Source organism: Hyperoodon ampullatus, assembly GCF_949752795.1.
Source record: "Hyperoodon ampullatus genome assembly, chromosome: 2".
Taxonomy (NCBI): Eukaryota; Metazoa; Chordata; class Mammalia; order Artiodactyla; family Ziphiidae; genus Hyperoodon; species Hyperoodon ampullatus.
In genome coordinates this window covers 189,780,591-189,800,703 of record NC_136915.1, presented here as the reverse complement: position 1 = coordinate 189,800,703, position 20,113 = coordinate 189,780,591, and the positions used below count along the sequence as shown (strand labels likewise).

Sequence of the window (20,113 nt, the reverse complement as noted above, 5' to 3'; positions counted from 1 at the left end):
GTTTGTAAATTAAAAATCTTTAAAAAAAAAAAAAAAAAAGACACCCTACCTTGCACTAGCCAAGCTAAGACAACCAAAGACCCTCTCTTATTGCAATCTGAATCCTGAAGGAAACAAACACACGCACAACAAACAAAGAAAATGACTGGAGCTGATTCACTTGAACTTCAGCACCCTGCAGAAATTACCCACTGATTCTTGTCCTCTAGATCCCAGAGCTGCTACGGTTCCTGTCCCTTCTACCACTTGATTCTTTAGTTTTTTGAACTCACCTATAATATTCTGATACTTTTGTTTTTTGGGGTTTCAGTTAGTCAGAGTCAATTTTTTTTTTTTTTTCGGTACGCGGGCCTCTCACTGCTGTGGCCTCTCCCGCTGCGGAGCACAGGCTCCGGACGCGCAGGCTCAGCAGCCATGGCCCACGGGCCCAGCCGCTCCGCGGCACGCGGGATCCTCCCGGACCCGGGCACGAACCCATGTCCCCTGCATCGGGAGGCGGACTCCCAACCACTGCGCCACCAGGGAAGCCCTGTCAGAGTCGATTTTTAACCAAAGAATCCTAAGTGACAGAAAACCTACCACTAGCAAACGCTGCAGTGATAAAGTCGTTCCTAGGTTCTATGATGACTTCAGAATGCTCTATGAGACCATGCCCTCTGTGTGCTTTGCCACCTGAACAAGTCAGGAGTGTAAAGGGATCCAAGAACAACTTTTCTGTTAAAGAAAACAGGCTGAAAATGTTAGAGCTGTTCATAATCCATATTCATGGCCAGGCCTCACAAGATCAACAAAGTTTTTGTGCATATAACATAATATAGCAGAGAGCATGTTGCTATAGATACCTTATTACTGAAGAGGGATCAGGGAAACAGGCTTGGGAGCTGTGTTTCTACAGTCACACCACCATGGGGGAGAGGTAACGTGTCTCCCAAGTAACCACCAACACGGAAGTAACCATCAGCACAGCTGCCTGAGCCCCCTGCACTGTAAAGTGCTGTCTGAGCTTAGAAATGAATGAACAGAGAAGCCTGACCACACCTTCACATCTGCTGTTTAAAACTGTTCCTTTATCAGAGATCTTTTCGTCTCCTGATAAGGTTAAAAAAAAAAAAAAAAAGCCACAACCTTCTTCCTGGTAGATTTATGTAAAGGAGGGAAGAGAACAAATGAAAACAGAAAGCTAATAAATGGGCCAAAAAAGCCAAGTAAAAGTTCATAAGCATAAATTTAAAGTATTTGTATGTCTGAGTGTCTTTAAGTACACACATTTAACAGTACATTTAAATCCAGTTATCTTCTCTCATCTCCAAATTTTAAAACTTTTAAAATAACATTTCCTGTCTGAGTGAATGGCTATATCCAGTCAGTGGCCACATGAAAATATCAAGTCAACCTCACCACTTCCTTCTCTTACTATCACCCGTATCACTCTATCCCCAAAACCTGGATTCATAGTGGAATCCACCCACTTTTCTTCATCTTACTGCTCTAGTAGTTTAAGCGAGCAAAACTTTTGCAACTGGTTTCTTCACAGTCACCCAATCTGCTTCCCATATACTACTGCCAGAATGATACATTCAAAACCACAAAACTATTCGCATCATCCCAATGCTTCAACAGATTCCCAGTGTTCTTAGGATAAATACCAAAATCCCTGAAGTCCTTGGATAGCGGCAGGGCCCATGAATGACTCTCTTCCTTGCTAAAGCTAATGTCTCTACCCAATCTTTTGATCTTACTGCTGCCTTTTACTTCACTCCGTAACGTATCCTCTCTTCCTCAAGACTGATTTTAAAAGCAATCAACAAACAAAAAATCCTAGATTAGAAACAGTGAACTGAAATTTGACTCAATAAAACAGCCTCACCTTTTCTGTCTGCAGCATTTTCATCTTATTTGAAAGGAAACTTATTTTTAAGGCGTCAAAATCAACTTTTCTCTATAGTGAAAAACTGATTTTGATGCCTTAAAAATAACTAAGACTCAACCACTGGCTTATATATGGGCTCACCCCCACTGCAAATAAAGCAACATATAAGTAAATATATGTTGACAAAAAGAAAGTACAAGTATTCTGGAAATAATTAATATAATGAGTTCCACAAATGTGAAGGTCCCTCACATGACAGTGCATTTCTAAGCAGGGACCATGATGCTGAAGAAGATCAAGAAGTGTTAACCTTCCTCAATAGATATTCAGTGCAGATGAAACCCCTAGGCATCATTTCCCAAACAGACCAGTTTACCATGCTATGTTCCAGAACTCTAACACTAGGTTAATAGAAATTCTTGAGTCCAGTCCTCCTTAGCATTGAAGAAACATCCAAAAGTCCACTCACTTGATAAATATTTACTGAGAGCCTCAGCATTAAGACATGAGCTGTAGATACAATGATAAACAAAAACAATCATTAAGTTGCTGCCATAATACTCCTTTGACAGAGAAAGCCATGTATCAGATCTTCATACAAACAAGTGGAAAGGACAACTATGATATCTGTCATGAAGGAAAGATACACAGTGCTTTGCAAGCATATAACGGGAACTGACCTGACCTATGGTCAGAAAAGCCTTCTCAGAAGAAACATTTGTTAACATCTAAGAAATAACTAGATGTCAATCGGGCAAAAGGGGAACAATTTCAAGAAGAAGGAACAGCAGGTACAATGGCCCTGAGGTTGGAGTAAACCATGGCACAAAAATAAAGAGGAAGATTGGTATGAGCTGATGCCAGAAAGGTAAAAAGAGAGACAGGTAAACCCTCATGAAGACTTGTAGTACCTATTAAAATATGGCTTTTAATCCTAAGAAGCCAATGAAGATACAACAATACTTGGAAAATAGAAAAAAAAATTGAGGCTAGTGCATGCCTAACAGCTCCTCTCTTCTTCAGTGTTTGAGGCATCCTGGCTGCAACATGAGAACAGAATGAAGAGACGCATGAGTGATACAAAAACACAAACTAGGAGACCACTGCGTAATCCAGGGAAGATACAGAAATAGTTGGACCAGGAAGGACGGTAGTGATCCGGAGATAAGAATTCCAGAGATGTTAGCAAGTGAGGTCCACAGGCCTTCACGACGTGTGGATACTCGCGGTGAGGGAGAAGGCATGAGTGCCAAGGCCTAAGATCCTGGCCTGGGCACTGAAGGCATGAGGAGAGAGAAGACGCTGTATGAGAACCTGATTTGCCAAGGATAACATAATAAAGAGCCACTGAAAAATGTATAGAAGGACTGTCAAGTGGCACTGAGGGCCTATATATTACAAAGCATCAATAACAATAATAAATCTTAACTACTACTCTACATGCATATGAAAGGATGGAAAGTAACTAAAAATATACGGATAACATGAGCTTAAGAATCACTCATTCAGGGGCTTCCCTGGTGGTGCAGCGGTTAAGAATCCACCTGCCAATGCAGGGGACATGGGTTCGAGCCCTGGTCCGGGAAGATCCCACATGCCACAGAGCAACTAAGCCCGTGCACCACAACTACTGAGCCCACGCCCCACAACTACTGAGCCCGCATGCCTAGAGCCCGTGCTCTGCAACAAGAGAAGCCACTGCAATGAGAAGCCCGCGCACCACAACGAAGAGTAGCCCCCTTTCGCCGCAACTAGAGAAAGCCCACGTGCAGCAACGAAGACCCAATGCAGCCAAAAGTAAATTAACTAATTAATTTAAAAAAAATCATTCATTCAATACTTTTCAAGCAACACCTATGTGCCCACTACCCTGTTCTCAGCACTGGGAAGATGGTGGAGGGCAACAAGATGTGTTTCCTACCTTCGGATCTTCATATTCAAAGAAAATCATTAATGTAAACAAATAAATAAGATTACTAGCAGAAAAAAAAGTGGGAGGTCTTCCTGGAAAAGTAACCTTTAAACTGAGATCTGAATTTTGAGGAGCCAGTCTTATTAAGAGCAAGAGGAAGAATGATCCAGGCAAACAGAACTACAAAGACAACGGCCAGGAGGTTGAGAAGAACTTGACATGTCTGTAGAAAAACAGAAAAAAGCCAGTGAAGCGGAACTCTAGAATACAGAGCTGTGGATAGAAATCAGAGGGGCCCCTAATATGGATGGGAAAAAATTCACAATTTTATTTTCACCAACCTCTAACAGAAATGACATTTCCTTCTTTCATGAATGAAGGCAACAAACCACAGTGCTATTAACAACAGTTCTGACTTTGTCACCAACAGAAATCAAGTATTTTCATATCACATTACTCTTACAGATATCTTGAAAAACTGTGTATGGACATACTTTAAAATTCTGGAATTTATTAGATTTGTTCCTAGATCTTGTTATGTAATGCATTAGTAAAAGCAACACGAAGTACAATACCATGTCATAAAGTTATGCTTCTCAAAATTTTGATAATTTTATTTCAATACAATTGGTTTTCTTTGTTATCTTATGTTATTTTATTTTATGCATTAAAAACATTATTCAGAGAGAGGAATCATAGGATTCGCCAGTCTACTAAATAGGTTCATGGCACCAAAAAAAAAAGTATTACGAACTTCTAATCTAGAATAAAAGACATATAAGACTCCTGTCAACTAAATGCAACTATTGGTGCTTGTTTGGATCCTATTTCCAACAAATGAACTGCAAAAAAAGATTTTTCAGAAAAATTAAAGAAACTGGAAACTGAACTGGGTTTTAGATGATACCAACAATTAATGTTTATTTTGCTATATGCAATAATGCCTACATTAAAAAAAAAAAAGTCCATGTTTTTTAGAAGTGCAGAGTAAGTAGGAACAAAGTGTCAGTGTCTGGGTTTTGCTTCACAGTACTTCAGGAAAAAAGGGAGCTGTGGAACAGCTGAAGTAAAAGTGGTTAAAAAATAATTATAGAATCTGTGTGATGGGCAGATTTAAAAAATCATACACTATTTTCTCTAATTATATTTATGTTTGAAATTTTTCATAATTAAGAAAAATGGGGGGTGGAATTCAGTAACTGCTTTGCAAAACAGAGCCCCTTAGAGGGGAAAAAGTTGCAAAGGGGCACTGTCTGTTGGAAGAAAATTAGAGAAAGATGCTCCTTTCTCTGGGCTGATGATGTCCTAGGCCAGGCCACCTAACTTGAGGAGGGTGCAAGCTATCTAAGGGGTTTTCCTCTTTCTTCCCCCATTACGTTCAGGGAAGACAGTAGGCATCATTAAAACTTGCTTTGACATTATTCATTATTCATCTTGTGAGTATGCACCACCTGTCTAATGGCATTTATTTCAAAGAAAAAATAACCCATTTCCCATTATATCAACTGTCCAGGCCTAGAAAATTAGCCTTTCATCAAACTAGCACATCCTGACATTAGAAACAGTGATGGTTTAGGAAAAATAATAAGTTGTAGTCTTAAGCTAACGAGCACTGATTGCGTTTCGTTTTCATACTCAGGAGAACCTGACAATTCAGAAGAACAGGGTGGGGGAAAGGAGAGGGAAGCTAGGTAGTTGCAAATGCACGTAAACGATGCGTGCCAGGCCGCTGTCGTTTTCACGACTGGTAGAAAGTTAAAAAATCTGGACGGGGTGGGTAAGGGAATGCTGTACATATTTAAGCAATTGAACCATGCAAGATGGTTCCTAGGTTGTCAGAAAAATGACTGTAACCAAAAAGAAGCCCTCTCCATTTGTGTAATATTAAGAAGTGGACTGTACACCTCTCCCCAGCTTAGCGTATTTAAGGTAGGCTCTGCATCGGCAGGAAGGTGGGCTTGCTAATCTCTTCTCGGCAAGCCCGTTCCACTGTCCTGCTATCCTCACCTGTCATCTAACTCAGCACTCCCTCATCAACTGCTCCTCTGTCTTAGTAGAAGTGTTTTCTCAGCCTGACTGACAGACAAAAAGCCTTATAGCTCTGTTTCCCAAATATCAAATGCCGTCACAAACCAGGAGGATGTCTTAGCAAAAACTGATACGTTCATTCATTAAGAGAAATTTTCCTTAAAAAAAATACCAAATGTCCATTCTATTTGGCTTTAAGCAATCAAAAGTTCCTGATTATGGGGGCTTCTCTGGTGGCACAGTGGTTGAGAATCCGCCTGCCAAGGCAGGGGATAAGGGTTCGAGCCCTGGTCCAGGAAGATCCCACATGCCGCGGAGCAACTAAGCCCGTGCACCACAACTATTGAGCCTGCGCTCTAGAGCCTGAGAGCCACAAATACTGAAGCCCATGGGCCTAAAGCCCATGCTCCGCAACAAGAGAAGCCACCACAATGAGAAGCCCGTGCATCGCAACGAAGTGTAGCCCCTGCTCGCCGCAACTAGAGAAAGCCTGTGTGCAGCAACGAAGACCCAACACAGCCAACAATAAATAAATAAAATAAATAAATTTTTAAAAGTTCCTGATTACTAAAGTTTTATTAATAAAAATTTAATTCCTTCAGTACTAGGAGATATATCTTACAGTTTCTCACTGCTGTCAGTCTAAAATCCAAATCCATCAGTAATAATTTTCATTTAATATTCCTGCATTTCCTAAGATAAATAGAAATAATAGTTTTAACTACAGTACACCGGCAATGGCCACTAGGCAAATGTCTCCAACATTTTTTTAAATAAGTCAAACGCAGAAGAATCAGTCATCTGTCCATCTAAAGAACTACATCATATCCACTAGGAGACGGATTAGTCAGACACACCAATAGGAAGAGAAGTCACAATGGCAAAGCCTATTTAAGCAGTGACCAAGACGAAAGGTTCCCTGGCCTTTGCAGTACATCTTCCTTTACTGAAGAGATGCAAATATCATTATCTCTGATCTCCAAGTAGCTTCTCTACTGGGAGAACGTGTATGTGCTGGATAGAGGAACTGAGTGCCCACTGCTCTTGGCAATTACATTTCTCACTCGAAATTAATTAATCAGCATTTAGCATTTCAAAGGTTACTGTTTCATAAGCTTGAACAATGAATCAATCTCTCCTGGTATATTAATATTACCCAGTTTCTCAGCCTTTCTCTGGGCCCTGGCAAACTACTAAGGAAATGCTACCCTATTAGGCAACTTGGGATCCACACAGCTGATCTTTGCAGGGGAGAATAATGTTCTGCACAGGTGCTCAACACCAGCTTTGATCTGTTACATCACTAGATGGTGGTGAAAATTCTTCAGGTACTTAGAACCAGACTGTATGTCTAGGGATTGGTGATCAGTGATCTACAAGAGGGTTCCAATGTAAAATATAAGTGTAATACTACCAGTGTGCCATACTGAAGCATATTTTTGTAAAATCTACTAACCTGTGACCTTTACACTGACGTTTAAAGCTTAAAAAAAAAAAAACTATACAAACTTTTCAAAAATACTAATAATGACTCAGGAAGTTTAGAAATAAATCAAATGTGTATCACAGGTCTCCCCAAAATTGGCATCTATTACCTTATTAGATGGCATTAAATCAATTATATCTATTACATTTAATCCAGATAAAGAAAGAATGTTCCCCCAAACAATTTAAATAGTTAAGCTTTTAACATTTATTTTTCCTGTTAAAGTAACTTTGGGATGGGGGGAGGGGAGGATATCATAATATGTACTAAAGCTATTCATGAATTATCATGTATCCATAAATTTACTATCAGAATGGTTGGTTATTATAACGTAGCTCTCCATGTTAAAAGCAAACAACTCCTAAGGACACTATGAAGTGTTCTGTACAGCCTTTTAAAATAAATTGTAATATTCCAATCATATCAGAAGCTGAATTTTTTTTGGGGGGGTGGCGCTTATAAAGAAAACTAAAAGCCTACATAATAGAAGTTAAAATTCTTCTGAAAGGTCAAAGAGCCTGCTTAATTTTAATTCTCAAACTTGGTATATTAAAATATATAAGGAGGGCTTCCCTGGTGGCGCAGTGGTTGGGAGTCCGCCTGCTGATGCAGGGGACACGGGTTCGTGCCCCGGTCCGGGAGGATCCCATGTGCCGTGGAGCGGCTGGGCCCGTGACCCATGGCCGCTGGGCCTGCGCGTCCGGAGCCTGTGCTCCGCAACGGGAGAGGCCACAATGGTGAGAGGCCCGCGTACCGCAAAAAAAATATATATATATATAAATAAATAAATAAATATATATATATATACATAAGGAACTGAATTTCAGGATGTTTATGGCAACACACATGTAAGATAGAAATGACAAAAAGACACTGCAGAAGACTGAAGCACCTATCTAAAATATCAAAATTAGGGGAGATAAATGATTAGTTTGATAGTGTCCAGAATTCACTGTTTGTAGATGACAATAAAATACTGAATCAACTCCTTCTGACTTAAATGGTAATTTGTAAAAATGTTAAATTGACTTGATTTCAAAATAATTTTGTGTTTGATCTGATATACTTCTGCACAAACCTAAACGTTAAGGAACAAATGCTTTTTCAATGACAACATAAAATATGCCGTCAACAACGAGACAATTACCTGAGTTCTATGGTATGACTTTTGTCTCCAATTAAAACAAAAATAAAAATCTTAAAAGCTTTAGTTCCTTAGTATTTCAAATGAGTATGTCTTCAACTTATTCACAGTAAAGCACCATTCTGAAATTTCAAAAAAAACCTTAGTTCTAAACAGTAAGATCTGTCTGGACAAGAAGCAACTAAGAGTCTTTAAAAAACAGATATTTAAAATAAATGTGGGAACAGTCACTCACAGAGGAACATGAGAAGCAGGAAAAACAAGAAGAACAACACTAAAAGAAACATCCATCAAGAAAAAGACCTGGAAAAGAAACCAAAACTTAGAATTAAAGATCAGATGAGGTTGGCAGGGTGTGGGACAGAGGGGAGGGGAAGGGATGAACTAACTAGACAATCCAATGAGTATTAAGAGAAAAGCACTAAGACACTAAGAAAATAAAATCTGAATGTGGGATTTATACAAAAATTAGAAATTCATGGAAGATTTAAATCAATTTATGAAGACCTAGAAATTGATAGAGCAAACTAAAACTCAGCCAACAACAGCCAACAGAAAAGTACCCAACAAGAAAATATCTAAATACCCAATTATGGTATGCAATTAATATACTGTTTTTTTTATTATGAACGAACTGATTCAAATCATGTCATGATATTAAATATTAATCTTTTTTCCTCAAATTAATGAAGAAAAATATATAAAATAAAATCATGTCTAAGTTAAAGAACAGCAGTGGTTAGTCTAAAAATACACTGAGAAGTTAGAATTTAAAAGTGATGAAATATGTTCAATACTGATACTAATTTTGTTAAAACTGAGTAAAGCTGTAGTGATGAAGGTAAACAGAAATTAGAATAAAAGACTATATGTAGTATGTCCAAGAGAGAATATTAAATTTAATGAAAATTAAAGTTTGCTTTTGTGCACATCTGAGTCATGTATATAACTGCAGCATTTCATATGGAACTACAGTGAAAAGAATTTATATAATCAAGCTGAAATTTCATAGTATAAATTTTTATCATATTAACAAAATACCATTATATTTCCAAACTGGCTTCTGTTTTCTCCTGTTCTCACAATAACCAATATTAAAACACTTGAAACAAAGTGATGTGAACATTATTATTAAAAATTATACAACGGTTTTCTAAATTACTTCTAACATACGTGTCAAGAATAACTTTGTCTATGCTTCTTTCAAAATAAGTCTCAGAAATTGTATGATCATGGCATTAAATATATGGTCACTGGTAGAATAACTTTAAAACATATGTTACAGGCATTATTAAAATTTTAAGGCATTTTGGATAAACCGATAATTACTCTTTAATGAAATGCAAAGCTAAATTAATGGAGTTTAACTGTACAGGCTTACACCAAAAGCACCATCCATTGTGCAACGGATTTTCAATAAATCTCAACAAGATACATAAACTGAAAGCAACAGTATAAAAAAGCAGTATTATAAAAATAACTTTTACTTTATAGGCATTAAAATTCCCTGACAATTATTAACATGATCTGTGCTATTATTCATTTTTTCTAAGTATATCAGCATCAAAATGCTGATCATATGCTGACAAAATATTAATGTAAAATGAGATTTTAATACCTTTAAGAAGGTATCAATGTAAGGAGATTAATACCCACCCAAATAAGTGTTCACTCTACATACTACCACACAATTGTTTTTTATTTTCTAATTAATTTTTTAAAATTTTTATTGGAGTCTAATTGATTTACAATGTTGTGTTAGTTTCAGGTGTACAGCAAAGTGAACCAGTTATACCTATACATATATCCACTCTTTTCTTTTTTTTTTTTAAGATTCTTTTCCCATAAAGCCCATTACAGAGTATTGAGTAGAGTTCCCTGTGCTATACAGCAGGTTCTTATTAGTTATCTATTTTATATATAGTAGTGCATACATGTCAATTCCAATCTCCCAATTTATCTCTCCCCCCACTTATCCACCCAACTAATTTTAAAAAGCGTGGTGAACAGGGGCTCTGTATTATTCAGTGTAAAAAGTTCATAACTAAAATTAATTCAGTGCTACAAACAGCACTGAAAGAACAATGCTAAACTAGGTACACCTGTGCACATTTCAAACCCTGAAGACCTCAGAGGAGGTTATTATAATACCACTTTTCAGAAGAGAAAACCGATGCCTAATTTGCTGCAACAAACAGGCAAAGAAATCATAATATTGCAGAAGACTCTCTTCTTCTGTCTCCCTTATATGGAGGTATGCGCCAAATCTACAACGAGCACATTATAAAAAAAATTTTTTTAACCCAAAAATCTGGAAAAATCACTTGGGGAAAACTACTATAAAAGGGATAGAAGGGAAGTTTTGAGTACAGAGAAAACAACATTGTCCAGTTTAGGGATGAAATCTTAGAAAAGTCTATGAAAATGCAAATATAATAAAAAATAAACTATGCACAAAATACTAATATGTTAACAGTTAAGTATTACTTCATGTAACAGACAGTAAAAGTATAAAGTTGACTTTCAAAAGCTTAAGACATATAACGAGTTACTGACAGAAAACACACAATGTTTGGTTTGTTTAGGGGGTACACCTTTACGTTGTTCAGGCTGACATAGGACAGAACCACCCCAGTTCCCTGAAACAGCAAAAGAGGCAACAAGTTCTGAAAATTATTTCAAGTGTAATATAATATTCTCGAGCAAAATAATATGCCAATCTAAATGCAGCAAATTATAAATTATAGAAGTAATATTCCTACTTATAATTCTGTGACCGTATATTAAAATCTCAACACTTACATACTTTTTGGATCAAAGTAAATAATTTAAATCTAAGTAAATGACGTTTCTTCCTATATATGAGCCCTAACAGGTAAATGGAAAAGCCTAACTGGCTAAGCTGTCACACACTTAAAACGATAATGTCTTTGTAGCAATTTTCTCTCCAAGGATAAAGAACTTTACCGTAAGATAAACACACACAGCTAGAGTAAAAATATCCCAGTTACTGGAGAAGAAAAGGGTTCTCATAATGTTTAAGTAAACTAGTCTTCATAGCTTTGAATGAAAATTGTATCATTAAACATGTAATATCAAGTTCATCACTGAAGCTACAGTTGCCTACATTTACACATATGACAAGCTGAGATTATACATAAAATTATAAATTCATAATAAAAGTAGCCATCATTTATCTGTTGAGTCCTTTTTGTGTTGAGCACTTTACACAGTGCCTGTTTCACTCATCAATAATACTGTAATGTAAATTCTAATATCTTTATTACAAAATAAAAACAAGACCACTGATAGAAAGGTTACATAACTTTCTCAACTTCATTAGTGGTGGAATGAGTGGAAGAGCTGAGATTCGAAGCCAGGACTGACTTCAAAGCCTTAAATTTGTGTTTCCAGCTGACTGACTTCTCTTTAACAAGCTAGCACTGCCTTTATTTAGAGAGGGATTTCATACTGAAAGGCCAATAGGGCCTAAGAAGGTGATGTAAATAAGTGAAGAAGGCGACAGAAAAGACCAGAGTGGCGAGGCCTGAGGCTACCCGGGGAACACGTCCCAGGTGAGGAAGGTGTCCTGCTCAGGGTACGTGGGGTCTGCCACGCTGGACTGTGGGCCCAGCGCCCAGTCATGCCAGAGGCCTCTCAAAAGAAGTTGGAAATCCAGCCTGCTTCCGTGACATACTCTGATTCTTTAAGTGTTGGTGAGTAAAATAAACCCTGGAATTACTACTGCGGTAAGCGTGCGGCCGCATTTAGACTGGCACAACGAATGGCCCCAGAAGCGCGCGGAGAGGCCCTGGCACGCACAGACAGGCAGGCTGTACCTACCTCCGGAAAGAAACTTTCCCAGAGGCATCCTTCGAATCCACACAATCACCAGTCTCCTTCCAAATCTTTCTAAGTGCCATGCTCTCCCCACCAGGGCATCTACTCCTGCCTTCTGTTCACTCTCCCTAAAATGCGCTTTCCTGCAATCTTCAAGTCAGCCCCTGCTCAAACTCTGGATCTCACTTCAAGTACTACCTCCTCAATGAAGTGTTCCGACCCCCACAGAAAATCCTCCAACTTTAGGTTCTCACGGCACAATGCGTCTGCACACACGTGGCACACTCATAATTTCACATCTGAGTGACTGACTGATGTGTCTCTCCTCCAACAGACCATTCAAAAAGCCCACACGCATATGGCTGGCGTTCTTCATCTTCGATGTCCCTGCACCTAGCATAGCGCATGGCATACGAAAGCACTCAACAAATATTTGCTGAAGGAGGAGTGGAGGGAGGGAAGGGAAGGGGAGTCCTGAGTAAGAAAGTCCTGATCGGCTATCTCCATCTTCTCCTGGCCCCGGCTGCGGACCCGCTCCAGAGAGCACTGGCACCAGCACACTCCCGTTAACACTTCAAGCAGAGGTGAACACGTCAACTGACCACCAATGAGAACGAAGCAAGCTTTAGAGAACAGGGAATGGGGCGGTTACTGATGCATGCATTCCTGCTTAAGAATGTAACTTGGAGGAGACTGAGATTCTGGATCCTTCTCAAAAGTGAAAGTTGACAGTGATGATATTAGACCTCTAACACAGATACTGAAAATCCACCCAAGTTTACTTACTATCAAAAAAATGGTTTCCCAAAAAAGAGATCATCAGAACTACGATGTCTGTTGGAGTCTCTTCAAATAACGACCTTAAAGGGAAGCTTTTGACCTGTATGATTTCAGAGTGCAAAAGGTTTCCTCAAAAATGAAGACAGCAAGGTTGTCGAGAGTTGATGATATTCAGTAGGAACAGAGGCAAGAATAAACAGGGGCTAGAACACGTGGCCTTTCCACGTGAACATGAACAAGCTAGATTGGGAGATTAAAATAAAGTAGTTCTTGATAAAGGATTTCCAAATCTCTGTAAATAATAATAATGAACTGTGATCATATCCTTCTTATTCCCCCTCCGGTGGAAACACAGGTAAGTTCTTTGCTACTACCTAACAAAAAAAGGTCTTCATCATCTCCTTTATTTACTATACAATGAAAAGCATTATCAAGTGGCATTTTCTTAGTCTAAAACGGCTCCTTTCACTGAAGGAATATATGAAAATATATTCTGATGTCTCCCATACTGAATGGTTTCTACTCCCAAACCACGACTCCTAAGACAGCTTCAATTAAACTGATTCTATGCAACTCTGGTTCTTTGCAGTATTCTCAACAGAAGGGAGGAGAGGGGCGAACTTGGGGGGTAAACAAGCTTGGGAAAGAGTCCATACTCCTGTGTTCCAATTGAGAGATTTATAGGGGCTTCCCTGGTGGCGCAGTGCTTGAGAGTCCGCCTGCCGATGCAGGGGACACGGGTTCGTGCCCCGGTCCGGGAGGATCCCACATGCCGCAGAGCGGCTGGGCCCGTGAGCCATGGCTGCTGAGCCTGCGCGTCCGGAGCCTGTGCTCCACAGCGGGAGAGGCCACAACAGTGAGAGGCCCGCGTACCGCAAAAAAAAAAAAGAGAGAGATTTATACATTAAAAATGATGAGATTCCTGTACCACAAAATCTGCTTAATCCAGTATTTCTTAAACATTATAGAACCCAAGTGATGCATTTTGGGGGAAGTGTCCCAACCCAGGAAAGCCCTCTAACTACTCTTCAAGAGGTGGTGTGCCTCTGTATTTCTTGGCACAATTCAAAAGCTATACTATACAAACTTGTAACTTTAAGGTACCTGAGCTTCTGTTCCTATAATAAACTTCGACAAATTATTATCTTTACAAAGTGTTGCAAAATATACTGCCTGGGCCCTAATTTCTATAGATTTCAATAACTTATGATTCTTATGAAATATTATCAAAACAGACCCCTTCCTTCTCTGTAACAGATACAGAAAAAAACTCATTTGTATGAAAATTTTCTGGTCTGCATAATGTGACTTATTAATTTAGTCTAACATCTAAGAGAACTCTGGTGTTTTGAACTTAAAAGACATGCAGATCAATCCTAATGCAGATTGAAACTAATCTTGGTAACTTTGTACATCAACCAGGCATATCAAAACCCTGAAGAACAATGGTAGCAGAGCTGCACATAAATCAGAAAGGAAGTCACATCTGTGCAACAAAGCCTTTAACATACTCTTAACTGCTTGGTATGTCTGGGTGGATCTCATAACAGAAACTTTCTTAACTGGAGAATAAGGTAGAAAGTTGGTGAAACTTGCAAGCTCACACAAACAGGTAATAATTTCAAAAGAAAAAAATAGGAGGAAAAAACATTACATTGAAAGGATAAGTTTGAGATTCAACTAAAAAGAAACAATTATCAGAGTAACTTCAAAGCTTTCAGTTTCAAAGTTCTCAGTAACAACTGCTAAATGAATCACGCCACAAGCAGCACAGAGATGCAGGCTGGGCATTAAAATATTGGAAGTACTAACAATTTGACCATTTCTAGTCTTTCTGCTGCTTTCCTACACAATGTCTTTTTGTGATTAGTTCTGTAAAATCACACACCATAGAACTGTTTGCCTCTTATAAGTATATTTAGGAACAAAGACTTTGATAAGGAAGTAGAGTCTTATCATTCGCACATTGTTTAATTAAGAAGCTGTCCCTCGATTTCAGAAAAACTGTTCTGTAAAAAGCATCTATTAAAAACTATCACTGATTTTACCACTTGCACGGAAGCTCAGTAATGAAATCAATTTCATGGCATTTTAGATGAGACAAAAGTAAAACCAACAGCAGCAACAGTTAACCACAAAAAAACGTATTTTGATGGCTACACAAGGGTAACAACATCAGTTCCATAATTCACTTGGGGAATGGCGAGGAGGCAAGTTCTGTCCCCAAGAAAAGGTCAATAAATAAATCTTTAAGAATTTAAGTTCAATCTTACAGCTATGAGTTACCTTTTGAAGTCAGGAAGACCTAGGCAGATCTCATAAAATGGGTGTACCTAACCTTTTACCACCTTCCCTTCACCCACTCGACTCTGGAGACACTGGCCTGCGTGCTGTTGCATGGGCCTCAATCCTGACCCTGCGTGTCTTTCATGGAATGCTCGTCAGCAGGCTCTGGCTCAACTGTTACCTCCTCAGAGAGGCCTCTCTCACTCCTCTCTGTAAAGAGTCCTATCTGGCTTATTCACAGCAACAACTCTAGCAACCAGAACACGGTCTGACACAAATACTCATAAGCACTTGTTGAATGAATAATGCGTCCACGTACAATTTCAATAATACAAAAACAAATCTGATGACAATTTAAAAATAAGTGTTTTAGCAAAATACATATAAAGAAAAATAACAGTGCGGAAACTAAAAAAAAAAAAAAATACGAACAAAGACTCACAGATAACAAAGATTGTTGCATAGATTAGTGGTTACCAAAGGGATAGGTAGTTGGGAGGTGAGTGAAACAGGTTAAGGGGTCAGCTGTATAGTGTATGGTAACTAGACTTGTGGTGGTGATCACTCTGTAGCATACACAGATGTTAAATTACAATGTTGTACAACTGAAACTTATTTTTTAAAAAAACGGGCCTTGATCAGATCACCTAGAAATAACCATCTTTAGGACATTAAAAAATAAAAAAGAAAGTTTGCTAAAAGTGAGCCGAAGGCTTATAATCATGGACGTCAAGTATTTGGCTGTGTCAAGTATGCAACTTGCAGCATGACATCAACCACTGCAATCTGTCTTTATAGAGCGTAAAGCGTTATTTTTTTTTTTTTTGCGGTACGCGGGCTTCTCACTGTTGTGGCCTCTCCCGTTGTGGAGCACAGGCTCCGGACGTGCAGGCTCAGCGGCCATGGCTCACGGGCCCAGCCGCTCCGCGGCACGTGGGATCCTCCCGGACCGGGGCACGAACCCGTGTCCCCTGCATCGGCAGGCAGACTCTCAACCACTGCGCCACCAGGGAAGCCCAGCGTTACATTTTAATAACATGAGATATTATGGCAAAGAACTCTCCCAAATTGAACCTCGTAACTCCTCACTGACTTTAAATTCTCTAACCAGGTAGCATCCAATCTACTTGCAAGTTAATCAAAACAGCTTTTCTTTACACTCAGTTTAAAAAAAAAAAGACACCCATGAATCAAATAAGCACCCCACAGCTCTGTCAGCACAACTGGTCATTAAAGATAAATGTATGAAATTGAAAATGTTGTAGAACAAGGATTTCCTTCAACATCTGCTACTCACATAAAATGAATGGAACAAAAGAACCTCTGCATTCAGAGTGACTTACCGTTACAGACTTCAGCGTCATACCATGATAGGTGCCCATAGTGTCAATTTTGAAGCCTTCCGTTTCTATAAAGGAAGGGAGGTTACCATTAGACTTTACATATTTCATGATAACCAACAAATCTAAAGTAATAATCTACATTGTATCTGACAGTCCAACAGAATAACAAAGCCTTGAATCTACTATAGATATAAAGTTAAATTATACTTGTGAAGTTAGAAACTTTACAAGGAGTACTGATCTCCAAAATACATTCAATACACACCAATGAGCCCAAAATGTAGAAGGTGGTTAGGACTATTTCTAAAACCGTGTTCAACGGTCATATAGTTGGTTGGAAATATCAAAAATTAGATTGAATAAAATACTTTATAACCCCCAAATTATTTAGTCCTAATGTTCAACTACAGCACCACTAAAAGCATCTAATACCATGAGACCTCCTTAACTTATAAAAAGCTGTGTTCCAAAATTACAATCATCAGCATATGTTATGTAATTCACAGAAAAGCAACGTTGTAAATAGCGACAGGGACTCCAGGACAGGGGCCCAATATACCTTTCTGTGATGGGTCAGATATTAAATATTTTACACACTGCAAGCCATATAGTCTCTGTCACGACTCCTGAATTTTGCAGTTGCGGTGCAAAAGCAGGATGAACAACATATGTAAACAAATGAGCACAGCCTGATTTGGCCCAAGGAGGTTCAGATTTGGTCTGTGGGCTCTAATTTGTCAACCCCTACTTTATATAATTTGTCCCAAAAGAAAAACATTGCAGTGGATAAAAGAACACACTACTGTCTTTCTACACCATGGATTCAGTACATGCCTTTATCCAGCAAATGAAACCAGCACACAAAATTCACTGTATAAAGACAACAAACCCTTTAATAAACTTAAATGGAGATTTCAGATTATGCAGGAAAAAAATTGTAAATGATAAACTTCTAGTTGCCTCTATCCCATTTTTGCACGAATGAAGTCAAGATAAATGAAGATCCCATGAGAAGTGGCGCTGACATTAGTTGCCCCTCACTAGCCACCTTACTGATGCGGAAATGGTTCACTACTGAATTAGCCGTGTAGCTATCACAAAACAAGTCCTCACATGCCTACTCTATAATCTATGCTTCCCAAGTTCTCAATGTACACCTTTATAAATGGGAAAATATGATTTGATATATAGAATTTCAGTTCTAAAATAAACTTCTGAGAAACAGAATTAAGGCTAATAGCAGTAAATATTTATAGATAGCTTATTATATATACCAGTTACTATTCTGTGTACTTCATTAACTAGTTTAATCCCCACAATAACACTAAAAGATAGGGACTACTACTAACGCTACTATTAGTATCGTAATGACACACAGGAGGAAACTGAGAGAGACTGCACTTAAAGTAACTTATCAAAATTATTCTGTAAAATGCTGGACGTATTTTTAGGCTTTGCATGCCACACGATCGCTGTCGCAATTCAAACTGCTGTCACAGCACTAAAGGAGCCACAGGTAACACAAAAATGAATGAGTGTGGCTGTGTTCCAACAATACTTTATTCACGAAAACACGTATGTGGTGGCACAGACTTGGCCTGCAGACATTAGTTTGCCAACCCCTGCCCCGAACACCAGGCCACACTGCCTCTCAAGTTCAGCAAGGCCATGGTAAGGGGAAGACCAAAATTAAGTAACTTGCCTTCTTTTCCTTTGAATCTTTCCTGGTCGTACCTGTTGTAGGCAGCTGGAATAGGCTGCTTGGTACGCAATGTGGGATCCTGTAGAAAAATATAATAACTATGAGTTACATGTCAATATTGTTTAAATTGTTACTTAATACTCATAATAAAAAACACAATAAGGGTATTGTTTTCTAAGCCTTCTTCTTCTCAATATTTGAGCCAATAAGACAAAAACGAGGAGTAGACAAAAGTGGGGAATCATCTGAAGCTGATTTTCAAGATACTGTTTACTGCTAGAAAATCACCATCCCTGCCAGGGACAAGGCAAAGGACCCCAAGTAAACATGCACGAAGGCACAAAGCAAAATTCTTAGACACTGCAGAAATAAAATCGGTGTACTTAGTAATTTCATTCTAATTACTTAAATTTCTTCACAAATTAATAAACTGTCTCCAGTCATGAATTATTTTTCTTTAACAAAAAAAACTTTTAATGCAAAGCTTATTGAGCTGACACGTTGGAGCCTTTTAACTGAATTATTCCAATTATTAATCCTTGTATTAAATAACAATGACAATAAACCCATGTATCAATGTACAGTGCAAAACTGAAGCTAACAAAGGTGTTTTTTAAAAATACTTAGAAAAACTTGCTAATCTAATGATGTATAATTTAATTCACAAATACTTTATATAAAACTCAGTCTGTAATAATCTAAAGAAACAGATTTAAAGAATATTCCCAGAATTGCTTGGGAAATTCATGGTATTCATAAATACTGAAATATGCTTCATTTTGTTACAACAGGATGCTACCGGTATTATTATTCCAAATAAAAGATACTCATTCAAGACTGTCACTAGGTATACACTTCTATTGTAAAATACCAAACATTAAAATTTTCAAGTATTTTAATGATTACGGAAACAGAGAGAATATTCAGTCAAGAAGATAATGGCCAAACTGTTTTAAGATTTGACCTAAGTTTCATGCCAGCTGCTATTCAAGATATCAACCAATTCATGACCGTAGGCGCCCTGTGTTTCACCATAACGGCACCTGCCCCACTACCTGTCTGACTCATCTCTATGTCCTGCTAGACTACAAGCTCAAAGGGGCTTTCGTTCTTGTCCCTCTTGCATCCTTGTCAGCAAACTGCCTGACAAATAAGAGGCACTTAAAAAGTTGCCAGAAAGTCACCTCAAGTGTTCGTCCAAATACCGGCAAAAATTCACTACCTCTAAAAGGGTAAACACCAAGGATTTCATGAACAAATAAAACTACTAGTTCTTGCAAGGACTGCATTAGTACGCTACCAAATTTTGACATACTTTCAAAAATTCTATATAAAAAGGTTTTATTTGCATATCATTTTTCCTTTGCTGAACCTTATAAAACTGGCTTCATAGATTTCACTTATATGTGGAATCTAAAAAAGAAAACAAATCAACAAACCAAACAAAACAGAAAGAGACTCACAGATGTAGAGAACAAACTGGTGGTCACCGAAGGGGTTGGGGGGAGTTGGGGCAAAATACGTAAAAGGGATTAAGAGGTACAAAATTCCAATTACAAAATAATTAAGTCACAGGGATGCAATATACAGCATAGTGAACACAGTCATTAATACTGCAATAACTGTGTATGGTAACAGACGGTTACTAGACTTACGGTTCTGATCAATTTGTAATATATATAAATGTCGAATCACTATGTTGTGTACCTGAAACTAATATAA

The 20,113-nt window shown here is 38.3% G+C and overlaps 1 protein-coding gene across 1 annotated transcript in view; it reads right to left on the bottom strand.

Annotated features, from left to right (window-relative positions):
* The window catches only part of CDC73 (cell division cycle 73), a gene marked incomplete at its 3' end in the record, with an annotated part of 87,533 nt that overhangs the window by 48,004 nt on the left and 19,416 nt on the right, over positions 1–20,113 (bottom strand). Inside the window, exons 9-10 of the mRNA XM_079697281.1 lie at positions 18,392–18,470; positions 16,690–16,754 (exon numbers count right to left, since the gene is read on the bottom strand). Coding sequence (XP_079553407.1) covers positions 16,690–16,754; positions 18,392–18,470 — 144 coding nt within the window. The remainder of the gene's footprint in view (positions 1–16,689; positions 16,755–18,391; positions 18,471–20,113) is intronic.